Here is a 12,457-nt window from a genome sequence, read left to right on the forward strand (position 1 = left end):
AGCAAGCCCAGCCCCAAAACGTGGCCTCCTTCCCAATGGTCCCAGCCAAAGTCTGGGACAGGCTCTGATTGGAGTGACTGGGGTCACGTGTTCCTCCCTGACTCACCTTGGCCTGGAAGATACATTATGTTGATTGGCCAGTAACAGCAGGGCTGTTGCCAGAAAAGGCTAAAGGGCTGGGTATGGAGCTTGAAGTTGATGAGCAGTTGGGAAGTTCCTCATTGGCCAAGCTCTCCTTCAACCTCTGGGCCTTTGCACATGTAGTTTCCTCTTCTCAGAAAACTTTCCCCTCCACTCCACTAGGCTGATCTCCAGGTCTCCAGCAAGCTTCACCTCCTCCTGGTGGCTGCCTGCTCTCGGGGCAGGGCCCTCGCTGCCACAGGTTCGTCTGCTAAGTACCAGGCAGGCAGTCCCACTCCCACCATCAGGGCAGGGCCTGCGGCCAGGCCAGCCTCCAGGCGCCGGTGGGTGCTTCGCAGGAGGCGCTCAGAAAACGTTCTCTAGGAAAAGGGATGCGGCCCAACCGCACGCGCGCATATCCGCACGCGGACCCCTTCCCGGCCGCAAGTGGGGGTACGCGCGAATCCCCCCCGCACCGAAATCCACCTGTCTCGGGCGCGCCGCAGCCCCGGGCCCCCGGGCTCAGGGCGCGCAGACACACCCGCCGCGGGCGCCCACGCACGCTCGGCCACACGCAGGCCCTGTTCTCCTCCAGCCAGAGGCCCGCGCAGGCGCGCGAGCACCCCCCGACTCCCGGCGGGCGCCCCCCCGGCTCACGGCGCACGGAGCGCGCACGCGCGGCCCCGGTTCCGCCCCCTCCCGGCCTCGCCCGGCGGGGGCGGGGCGCGCTGGGCCGGTCCTGCGGCACCGCCCGGGAAGCTGCGCGAGGCTGGGCGGCCGCCGCCACATCCTCCTCCTCCTCCGGGGCCGGGCGAGCGGAGCGGGTCCAGGGCTCGGCTGAGGGCGCTGAGGGCGCGGGCGGAGCGCGGCACGGAGCCATGGCGCACCAGACGGGCATCCACGGTGAGGGCAGAGGGCGGGCGGGCCGGGGGCCGAGGGTCTCCGCTCGGGCTGCGCCCCTCCCTGGCGCTCAGCCCCTCTCCCCTCCCGGGCAGGAGTCCGGGGAAGCTTCCTGTTCTCTTCTGCAGCCGCAGGTCGCCCGGGGTGGGCACATCTGGGGGCGTGCGACTTACTCTGCATAGTTGGGAGTGGGCGTACGTGCAGGCACACAGCTGGAGTGGAAATATCTGTGTGCCCATCTGGGGGTGGATGTGCCTGTGTGTGCCCATCTATGTATTTTTGTTCCTTTCTGGGGGGTGGGTGTACCGGATGTGCACATCTGGGGGAGTGTGCACGCATGTGCACTTGTCTTCTGTGTACAGTGCTGTGTTTGCACATCTGGATGTGACTGCTTGTGTATGTCTGGAATCATTCATGCATATGCACTGATAGCTGATTGAATGATCACTGTTGCAATGGAACCATCTTTAGGGATCAGTGTTTTGTGACTAGGTGCACATGTCTGTGGGTGTCTGTGTGTGTGTGTGCACAGTTGGGGCACATCTCAGTGTGCATTTGTTACCGCAGATGCACATACTAGATGAGTCTGTGTATGGCTTGTATGGGTTTGTGTCTGTGTGAGGAAGGGTCCCTGACCTTTGGCTCCTCCCAGGACCCTCACACATTTGAGCAAGCTAGACTATGGAAAACCTGGAATAGGGCCTTCAGAGTGGGATGGGGAGAGTTGCCAATATGACCTTGACCTCTGACCTCCCTACCATTTTCCACTCTGATCTCCTGTGTCTGCTCCAGCCAGGGTTGGAAAGTCCCAGCTCCAGGCTGGAGGCAGAAAAGAAGGTCCAGATATGGGGTTTGTGAGGGATGGTCCTGGCTGCAGAGCCTCTTGGCCAATGCCCCCTACCTCAAGCTTCTCCAGCCTAGAGCATCACCCCCTCCCCCAAGGGACTAGTTTCCTCTTTACGGAGGCTGGGGAGAAGCAGTGGCCAGGAGCCAGGTGTCCTGACCCTACCTGGGTCTGAGTGTCCCCCTCTGTCACTAGACTGGGAGGACTGCCTAGCCTGTGGGAAAGGCCCAGGCTGCTTGCCCAGACAGCAGACAGCTTGGTGGTTTGGCCATCAGCCACTCCTCCCACCACATCAGGATCCTCAGCCTGGGGACACCACCACCATCGACCAGCCTGACTGTTTGGATCTCAGTTTGGCTTGTGGTCATCGTGGCTGCTTGGTGGCTAGACCAGCTAGAGGGTTTCCCTGGCCCCACCCCACAAGACCAGAAAAGGCAAGGGTCTGGGTCAAGGCCAGCCTCCTATCAGGTGGGCCAGCCTCTCCAGAAGGAGCTGGGGGAGCTGGAGGGTGACTCAGCCCCACAGAAGGGAACAGCCACCCCCTGGACCTGCCCCTTCCTTCCCCTTTGTCTGGTCACTGCTGCTGCCACCATCTGAGAGGGGATCGGAAGTTAGGGCCCCTCCTCCCTGCTCAGGACAGACAGGTCCTGTGGCCAAGGCGCTGCCTCACTCCTTCACTTCCCACGTGGTGAGACAGGCCTGCCTAGGGGATCACTGGGAACTGGGCTGCCCCAGCCCTCCTGCCTATGAGCAGCCTACTCCTTCCCCTTTCTGGCCTAGGGAGATGGCAGGTGAGATCGATTGCCCTAGATGTCCAGATGCCAGCCCAGTCATGGCCATAGGTGTGGATCCAGTGACCTCAGAGCAGGGCCGGAGACAGGGGTGCTGGAGAGGGGCGGTGTACTTGTAACTTGAGGCTCACCCGGATAGAGGGTGGGCAGGGCAGCAGAGGCAGGGGCAGGGAGGTGGGAGAGCATGAATCATTGATGAGAGAGGCTCAGGTGTCCCAAGCCTGGCCTCTGGATTATTGATGGTGGCTGAGGAGTCATGGAGGGGGATGTCTCTTCTGCTACTGGGGTGTCACTCTGTCCTAGTAACTCTAGAAGGGGTGTGGCAGCCTCTCCCTTAGGGGAGCTTCTTGCTTTCCCTCCGGGAAGGTCTGAGCAGGTGGAAAGGGCCACTCAGCACAGCCTGCCCCACCATCATTACAATAACAAAATTTAACAATTGTTATTCATAGAGGCCCCATTACTGAGCATTTTCCCCCCATTTACTCCTCAGCATGGTTTTCTGCAGCTTAGAAGTATTAGCTCCACAGTATAGATGAATTTGAGGCTCAGCAAGGTCAGAGGTCACACACAGCTATGGGAAAGGTGGAGAGCCAGGCTTTACCCGCAGGGACTTTATTGGGGTCTGCTCGTAGGCAGCTCTGTCCTGGCCCAGTGGGGCTGGGTGTCCTTTATGCCACAGTACTCGGTACTCGGTTAGGACCCTGCTTGCCCAGAAGCCATAGAGGGTAGTATACAGCCTGAGATCTCAGGTTCAGGGTCACCCTGCCTGAGGGGCCCCTGAGGACATGACCAGAGTTTGTTTTCCTAAAGGGCCCCCATCCTCCCCCCACCCCCAAGCTGGCTAGTCTGGGCCCTATAAATATTCTCTGACCTCAGCCCTCCAGCTGTGTTCCTGCAGAATTCTCCTGACCCCTGGGTAGCCTCAAGGTCATGCTGGCCTGGCCCTGTGCACCCAGAGACCCGAGTCGGGCCCTTCCCCACTTGGACTTTGATTTCTGCATCTGAACTACTGGTACATCTGTAACATCCCTGGTCCTCACCTCTGCACTCAGGTCCTTGGTCATTGGCTGCCACCTTCCAGCTCTGTGACCCAAGGACCAAGAGAGGCTCTGTTTTGTAGGGTTCCCGCTTGCCTTTCCTCACCTGGGAGCCTTCTGGACTGCCTAAGGGCTGGGGACTTGTTGCCCATGGCAGGGCTGTGCTAGGGCTGGGCTCCCGGCCTCACCGACGGGTTATGTGCTGGGTCCAGGTGTGCAGGCCTATGTGTTTGTTACTCTGGGGACTTTGTCCATGTATATGTTTGTGTGTGTGATTTTTTTTAAAAGATTTTATTTATTTATTCATGAGAGACAGAGACACAGGCAGAGGGAGAAGCAGGCTCTGTGCAGGGAGCCCGACGTGGGACTCGATCCCGGGTCTCCAGGATCACACCCCGGGCTGAAGGCCGGGCTAAACTGCTGAGCCACCCGGGGCTGAGCCACCCGGGGCTGAGCCACATGGGCTGCCCATGTTTGTGTGTTTATTTTTTATTTTTTTTAAAGATAGATAGATAGATAGATAGATAGATAGATAGATAGATTTATTTATTTATTTATTTATTTATTTATTTATTTATTTATTTATTTATTTATTTATGATAGAGAGAGTGAGAGGCAGAGACACAGGCAGAGGGAGAAGCAGGCTCCATGCAGGGAGCCTGACGCGGGACTCGATCCTGGACTCGATCCTGGGTCTCCAGGATCGCGCCCTGGGCCAAAGGCAGGCGCGAAACTGCTGAGCCACCCAGGGATCCCCATGTTTGTGTCTTTAAATATGTGCATCCGTTTATGTTTGACCAGCTGAGTGTTTTCATGTGTGAGAGTGTTTTCATTTCTACTCCGCTCTGTCACATTATGTTTATTTGTTACGTTCAGACACGCTGGCTGGACTGAGTAGGTATCCGATGGCATACACAACAGGGGACGCACGTGTGCGTGTGTGTGTGTGACTGTGTATGTGTTCATGGACATACACACAGTGGGGGCATTTGTTCACGTCTTCTGTGTTTGTGGATATGACAGAGCTGCAAGTGTCACAGGCCGGTCAGTGTTGGGCTTTCCTGGGGGCAGGGGACAGGCGGGGGCTGTGGTAGGCCTGGCCTGTCCCGGAGCCCGCCCGGTCCTTGAGTGGGCTGGCCCATCCCCGCCTACCCTGTTACCAGAGCTGTCTCAGCCAACAGGCCACACTGTTGGCTAAATTTGGGAGCTTATGTCTGTGGGCCGTGTCAGGTTCCCAGTCACATGGGGGGCTGTATTTAACCCGGCTCCCAGCTACATCGGCAGACCCCACAGGCCGGAGGCAGCCCTGAATGTGTCCCTGTCCGCCCTGATCACTCTGCTCTCTCCTCCCTCACCATGTTTCTTGTTCTCGTAGCCACCGAGGAGCTGAAGGAGTTCTTCGCCAAGGCACGGGCTGGCTCTGTCCGGCTCATCAAAGTCGTCATCGAGGATGGTGAGTGCCCCTTACTGCCCCCTTTAATGGGTGAGGGCAAAGGCAGGTGGCAATGGGTTGGGGTGCACTGGCCCTAGCTGCTTCTCTGGGAATTGTTTAGATCTTTGCCTCCAGCCCCTTCAGGACCTCACTTCCTCCGTCTGGGGATGGGAGGTGTCTTGTAGAAGAGCATTGGAGGTGGGCATGATCATTACCCCTGTTACACAGAGCAGGAATTAAAAGCTGGGGTGACAGCAAAGAGAGCCCTGCTCAGGGGTCCTGTCCAGCCTTCCAGAGGCTATGTAAGGGTCAGAGGCCTAGTCAGGATGCTGGGCTGGCCATGGGGGCAGGGGATCAGTGAGGCCAGGCACTGCCCCATGTGGCGAGTGCCACTCACCTCCCTCTGTGATCGGCAGGCTGGCCTGGCTTCTTTGCTGGCTGGGGGTAGTCCCAAGGAGAAGCCAGGGGCCCTGCCCTTGGAAAGTGCCCCCGCAACAGGGCAAAGGGACTCATGCCCAGCTTGCTTTGAGAGCGTGATCAGGGGATTCCAGGCTTGGCCAGGCCTTGGCCTGGATGCTGGGAACCCAAGGCTGGCGCAGGGTGGGTGCTCAGCATACAGGGATTATAGGTGGGGAGCTTGAGCTGAGGCCTGAAGTGGGGGTAGGGTGTGAGGAGGTAGAGGACTAGAGTGAGGCTTAGTAGTGACACTTCCTCCTTTCCCCCTTCCCTTCTTGTTGAGGGTTGTCCGTGTAGGTGAGGGGACAGACACTGGGAGTGTGAATCCTTCCAGGCCTTGGTAGCCAACAGCTGTGAGCTCTTTGGGGGGCTCCCCAAATAGGCGTGGTGCTCAGTTGACTTTTTACCCCATTGCATTGGTGTGAAGCAGGGTCGGTCTGCCCAGACCCAGAATTTACCCCAGGCTTCAGTGCCAGAGTTTTGCTGGGGTCCCCAAGTTCAGATGCCCTCAGAGGCTAGGTCAGGGTCACTGTAGTGGGTCAAGAATAGGGACTTCCTGGGGTGAGAGGCCCCAGCCCCCACAAAGAGACTTGTTAGCCTGCAGCCCTCAGCCTCCCTGTTGCCTCCCAGACAGGGAATCTGTGTGGGTGTTTAGCAGGAGGGACCTCTGGGTGGGCTCTTAGCTCCATTCTACATTGTGGGTTTTGGAACACTTGGGAGTCCCCAGGAAGGTTCAGGCCCCCTTACAGGTAGCCTACCTCCTACTGAATGCAGCTTGAGCACCTTCTAGAGAATATGTCCATTCCACTTCTGATGTAAATTTCCCATTTTGAAAATGTTGGCAACAAATGAAACCGTGTTGGCAAGGCTGTTGGGCCAACCGTGCCTGCTGCTTTTCACCCTTGATCCCATCTGAGTAGTGGGAGGATCGGTGAGGAGGCCGAGGCCTGCAAAGAGGCATCTGGGCTGGTGGGCCTGACATGCTTGGGCTCCAGACAGCTGGGCTCCTTGCCCTCATCGGGAGGGCTGTGGCCAGGTTCCCCCTGGCCGGGCAGTGATTACCCCATGCCCCAGTACTTCCTCCAGCCTGGGCCTGTGCACATCTGGGCTGGTGTTGGTGCCTAGCCAAGGCCCAGTAGGTGGATAGGTCAGATGTACGTCCGTCTCAATGGCCCATTCAGCCACTGTGTGCCAGCTAGGGAGGTGGCAGGGCTGTCCACCCCAGATGCTAAGACATTTGTTACTTTGGGGGGAGGGGACCATGGTTGGCTGGTGGCAGTAGAGTACAGGTTGGCAGAGTGCCCGTCTCCATCCTTCTCACATGTGCTTTCTTTTTTTTTTTTAATTTATTTTTTATTGGTGTTCAATTTACCAACATACAGAATAACCCCCAGTGCCCGTCACCCAGTCACCCCCACCCCCCGCCCTCCTCCCCTTCCACCACCCCTAGTTTGTTTCCCAGAGTCAGGAGTCTTTACGTTCTGTCTCCCTTTCTGATATTTCCCACACATTTCTTCTCCCTTCCCTTATATTCCCTTTCACTATTATTTATATTCCCCAAATAAATGAGAACACATAATGTTTGTCCTTCTCCGATTGACTTACTTCACTCAGCATAATACCCTCCAGTCACATGTGCTTTCGCTCCTGCAGGTCCCTGGGGCCTGAGGCTGGACCCCACCTCCCTCACACAGTTGTTCTGAGAAGAGTGTGTGGGGGTTCTGCTGGAGCCTCAGACAGAGGGAGGAGGGGAGCGGGAGGTGGGACGGGGGCTGTGCCGAGCAGGTGTGGGTGGAAGTGGGTCTGAGTGTGTGGGTATTTGGGAGGGGACCACGTTGTTGGTTGCTGTGGGCAACACAGCCACACATCTTGTGGTTGTTGGTGTTTGGTCATCCGTGGGCGCATTCTCGAGGCCGTTTCTGTGGATGCACGTGTGTGCGTCTGTATAGCTGGCAGCTTTGCACCCTCGTTCATTAATTTACTCATTCACAGATTCAGTCACATAGCCTCATCCTTCAGAGACTTGGGGGCTCCAGGGGAAGGTGGTGGAGTGGCCGGCAGATCTGAGCCACAGCCAAGCAGGCCCACAGTCAGGGTGGGTATGGGAGATGGCTACTCCCTGGCTCACCCGGCCTCTGCCCCCAGAGCAGCTTGTGCTGGGTGCCTCACGGGAGCTGGCGGGCTGCTGGGACCAGGACTATGACAGGACCGTGCTGCCGCTGCTGGACGCCCAGGAGCCCTGTTACCTGCTCTACCGCCTGGACTCACAGAATGCCCAGGGCTTCGAGTGGCTCTTCCTTGCTTGGTCACCTGACAATTCTCCCGTGAGTCCTGGGGACCCTGTCCAACCCCTAGGTCAGGGGTGTGGGGAAGCTGGCTCTGAGCAAGACAACAAAGTCCCCTGCCCTAGGGAGCCTGAGGGGGGAGGCACCAGGTCCTGCCCTAGAGTCTAAGAGAGGGCAAGGCCCGGGCTTGAGCCTGGCATCTCCCAGAGGCCTCCCAGCCACCTCAGCCTGGCTCTGGAGGCAGAGAGGTCAGAGTGGAGAGGGCTCCACCTCAACACATCCGAGCACTGTGCTGCGCCCCCTGCTGGGTATATGGGCGCAAAGCCTTGACCCGGTCCCAACGCAAAGGTTCCTGGCTGCACTTGGAGAGGAGGGGTCTCACGGCTTGGCTCCTGCCCTTCAGGTGCGGCTGAAGATGCTGTATGCGGCCACACGGGCCACAGTGAAGAAGGAGTTTGGGGGCGGCCACATCAAGGATGAGCTCTTTGGGACTGTGAAGGTAGGCCCCCTTAGGCCAGCCTCCACCAGGCCAGAATCACTGGCCCACAGAGTGGGGGATGTTACGCAGGGACACACAGGAAGTGGGTGCCAAGTGTGAGGAGGTGTGGGGAGGGCTGGGAGAGTCCAGGGGCTGCAAGCTGGGGTGCTTAATGGGCTTCTTCCAGCCCACCCCAAGGAGCCCATTTATACTTCTGCACCCACTGGCCAGGACGACCTCTCCTTTGCTGGGTACCAGAAGCATCTGTCGTCCTGTGCAGCGCCCGCCCCACTGACGTCGGCTGAGAGAGAGCTTCAGCAGATCCGTATTAATGAGGTGAGTGCACCGGACCGCGTGGGCAGAAGTCCCAGCCCGAGCCCCCCCAGGTTACAGTAGCCCAGCCCGTGGGGCCTGTGCTCCAGGAGGCCCCACCCTGGGCAGGCAGGTCAGGGCCTGAGTCACTCTTTGCCCGCCCCCAGGTGAAGACAGAGATCAGCGTGGAGAGCAAGCACCAGACCCTGCAGGGCCTCAACTTCCCACTGCAGCCGGCGGCCCAGAGGGCACTTCAGCAGCTCAAACAGAAGGCCGTCAACTACATCCAGCTGGTGGGTGCCCCCCCTGCTGCAGGCGCACTGTGGCCCCACCCCGCTTGGACACATGTACAGATGTGCATGTGCCCCAAGTCTGTGCACATCAGCACCCTGCACCCCTCACCCCCACCCCCCGGACTTGTGGGAATGTACTATCCCCTGCCCCTTCCCCTGTCCCGACGTGTTCCTACTGGGGGTGCAGACACCACATGTAGTAGATGCACTGTGTCCCCTGCCTTGCCCTGTCCTTGCTCACATACAGGGACATCCATGAGCCACTGTCCCTCACCCTGCGCTCCTCACTGCACACACACACTCATCCCAGAGTTCATGCTGACCCCTCAGACCTGAGCCCCTGCCTGTCCAGGACACCCTCTGTAGCCCCCTGGCTACCCCCCCTCCTCAGGCAGGGCCTCCTGACCCAGGGGCAAGGCTTCCCTCTTTTTTTCTACTTCTTAAAAATTTTTTATCTATTTGAGAGAGCTGGTGGGCATGAACAGGGGTGGGGGAAGCACAAAGAGGAAGAGCAAGAATCTCGAGCAGACTCCCTGCTGAGTGTGGAGCCCAACACAGGGCTCCATCCCACGACCATGAGATCATGACCTAGCCAAAATCAAAAGTTGACTTAACCTACTGAGCCACCCAGGTGCCCCTGTCCTTTCTTTCTTTCTTTTTTTTTTTTTTTTTTAAGCTCTGCACCCAATATGGGGCTTGAACTCAAGACCCTGAGATCAAGACTCACATGCTCCACTGACTAAGCCCACCAGGTGTCCCATGCCTCCCCTACCAAACAGAATGGCTCCTTCTGAGGCATATGCCCCCCAGAAGCACCACTGCTGAGGATAGGCCAGCCTGATAGTGGTGTCTCCTCAGGTTGAGGCCTTCCCCCTGTCCTGTCCATTGCCCTTGGTGGGACTTCCTCTTACAGCGGAGAGCTTTCAAAGGGGCAGAGGTAGGGGCCCAGGTGTGACCTCTTCACAGGGAACCCCCCATGGCAGGACAGCCACTGGGGCAGGGAGTCCTGATAGAGGGGGACCATAGACGGTCTCTGCCCTGGCTTCTGCCTGTCACCTTGGGAAATTCTTATTTGCTAGAGTGGGCCCAGGTCCTCCCTGGCTCACGTTCTCACATCTCCCCTTGCCCTTGGCAGAAGCTGGACCTGGAGCGGGAGACAATTGAGCTGGTGCACACAGAGCCCACGGAAGTGGCCCAGCTGCCCTCAAGGGTTCCCCGAGATGCTGCCCGCTACCACTTCTTCCTCTACAAGCATACTCATGAGGGTGACCCCCTCGAGTCTGTGGGTGAGTGGCCACAGCAGGGCTCCCACACCTGTGTCTGGACAGGAACGGCACTGGCCTACAGCTGAGTGGGCTTGCTGCAAGGGGCCTGGGTCAGCAGGTCTCCCAGCCTCAGCTCACTTCCCCGTCTCCCCTCCCTGCCCCACCCCCACCCCTGCCAGTGTTCATCTACTCGATGCCAGGGTACAAGTGCAGCATCAAGGAGCGCATGCTCTATTCCAGCTGCAAGAGTCGCCTCCTCGACTCTGTGGAGCAGGACTTCCAGCTGGAGATCTCCAAGAAGGTGGGTGCCCATTCCCCAGAGCCTAACCTCCCAGGGGCCTGTAACACCACCCTTCACATGGGGCACTGGAGTCCCAAGGCAGTGGTAGGGCAGGGGTTATTATTGCCATGGGAGATGGATGGGGATGAGGCCAGCTGACTGGTGGCATGGACAAGCCCTAGCCTGGGCCACCCATGAGTCTCCTCTCCCTGGGTATGGAAGGCAGGCAGGGGTCGCCAAGGCGTGCAGGGCAGCAGGCCTCAACTGTGTTCCTAGGGGTGGACATTCCAGGTGGGGAGTCTGGGAGAAGACCCCAGGGCTGGAATGTGAGAGGTCAAGAGGGTGCCCCAGGAGTAGGGGTGGCCAAGGGTGATGTGTGTCAGGGCCCCACCAGACCACTGCCTTGCCCCATGCAGATTGAGATTGGCGATGGGGCGGAGCTGACAGCCGAGTTCCTCTACGACGAGGTGCACCCCAAACAACATGCCTTCAAGCAGGCCTTCGCCAAGCCCAAGGGCCCAGGGGGCAAGCGGGGTCACAAGCGCCTCATCCGCGGCCCTGGCGAGAATGGGGATGACAGCTAGGTGGCCGGACCTGAGCCGTGCCGGCGTGTGGACTGTGTGCGTCCCACTGCTCCCGGCCACCTGCCTCATTCCCAGCCTGGGCTCCAGGGGAGGGTTGCTTCCTGTGGGGCAGGAGGGCTGGTGACAGAACATTCTTGCAGCTTCTGAAGGCCACTGGGCTGGAATTTTGTGACCTTCCCCTGTTGCTGTTCCTGCCTCTCATCTGTGTGCCCAAGGGGGTCTGGGAACCCTGCCTGGCTGGCTCAAGGGGGCTGGGTAGGAAGCCTGGAATGAGCTTTCCCCCCAGGGGTCCTAGCACAGCCCAGGAGCCTTTGGACACAGGAGTGGGTTCAGTCAGGGCTGGGATAGGGGGTCACTGAAAGATAAGATGGTTGAATGCTGTATTTTTTAAAGAATAAAATATTTTTAAATCAACACCTGCATCTGACCCTGAGAAGTCACGTCTGGCCCGGGGACTTGGGAAGCCCTGTGCATATAACTGCCCCCTCTCAGGTCAGAAGGGACCTGTCAGCCTGCTAGGTGGAGCTCCAGCACTCCTGGCTACAGGTGGGGACATCCAGGGCAGCTGGGCGGAAGGGAGCCAGATGGGACAGTGTGTGTCCATCTGTGTGGGGGCACAGGACTCACACGGGTCACCTCATTGATGGGCACTCAGCCCAAGAGGCAGGCACACCTTCACCATGATGCGGGGCATCTGGGTGTATTCGTTTCCTATGGCTGCTGTGACAACGTACACACATTTCGTGGCTCAAGCGCACACAAGTCGACCATCTTAACAGCTCTGGTAAACTTAACAAGGCTAAGGTCTGACAGGGCTGATGTCCAGGTGTTGGCAGGACCTGTTCCTTCTGGAGGCCTCAGGGGAGAATCTGTTACCTTTCCTTTTCCAGCTTGAAAGGCTGCCCACATTCCTTGGCTCAGGGCCCCTACTCTCTCTTCAAAGCCAGAGAGGTGGCACCTCTGATCCCGCTCCCCTCTGTTTCCTGGTCACATGGCCTCCCTCTGTAGTCACATCCTCCTCTGCCTCTCTTCTAAGGATGTTTGTGATTATATTCACTTCCCCACCTTCCGGATACTCTATCCGCCTTGGGATGCTTCACTGAGTCCCACCTGCAAGGCCCCTTTTATCCTGTACAGGAAGGTACTCACAGGTTCTGGGCATTCGCACGTGGGTCTCCCTGGGGCGTACTTCAGCCTGCCATGCTGAGTGGGCTCTGCCCGCTGGGGCTCCTGGACTCTGGGGCTGAGGCGTGGCGCTGGGACCTCCAATCTGCACACATGCATGTAGACCCTTCTGTCAGCTTATTGGTCCTCTCTGCTCTCTATGTTCCTGCCCTTGAGGGGCTGGCTCCCTCATCCCAGGGACTCTGGGAGAGTCTC

At 58.4% G+C, this 12,457-nt stretch overlaps 1 protein-coding gene across 1 annotated transcript; it reads left to right on the plus strand.

Moving 5' to 3' along the window:
* The first annotated feature begins 863 nt into the window (after nucleotides 1-863).
* On the plus strand, nucleotides 864-11,491 carry TLR9 (toll like receptor 9). The gene is made up of 9 exons (XM_038566259.1): nucleotides 864-1,023; nucleotides 5,068-5,145; nucleotides 7,726-7,904; nucleotides 8,269-8,364; nucleotides 8,575-8,679; nucleotides 8,823-8,948; nucleotides 10,084-10,234; nucleotides 10,393-10,514; nucleotides 10,910-11,491. Exons 1-9 carry the CDS (start codon nucleotides 999-1,001, stop codon nucleotides 11,075-11,077), a joined length of 1,050 nt encoding a protein of 349 aa, XP_038422187.1. The 5' UTR covers nucleotides 864-998; the 3' UTR covers nucleotides 11,078-11,491.
* Nucleotides 11,492-12,457: the final 966 nt, after the last annotated feature.

This window comes from Canis lupus, chromosome 20 (assembly GCF_011100685.1).
Source record: "Canis lupus familiaris isolate Mischka breed German Shepherd chromosome 20, alternate assembly UU_Cfam_GSD_1.0, whole genome shotgun sequence".
Taxonomy (NCBI): domain Eukaryota; kingdom Metazoa; phylum Chordata; class Mammalia; order Carnivora; family Canidae; genus Canis; species Canis lupus.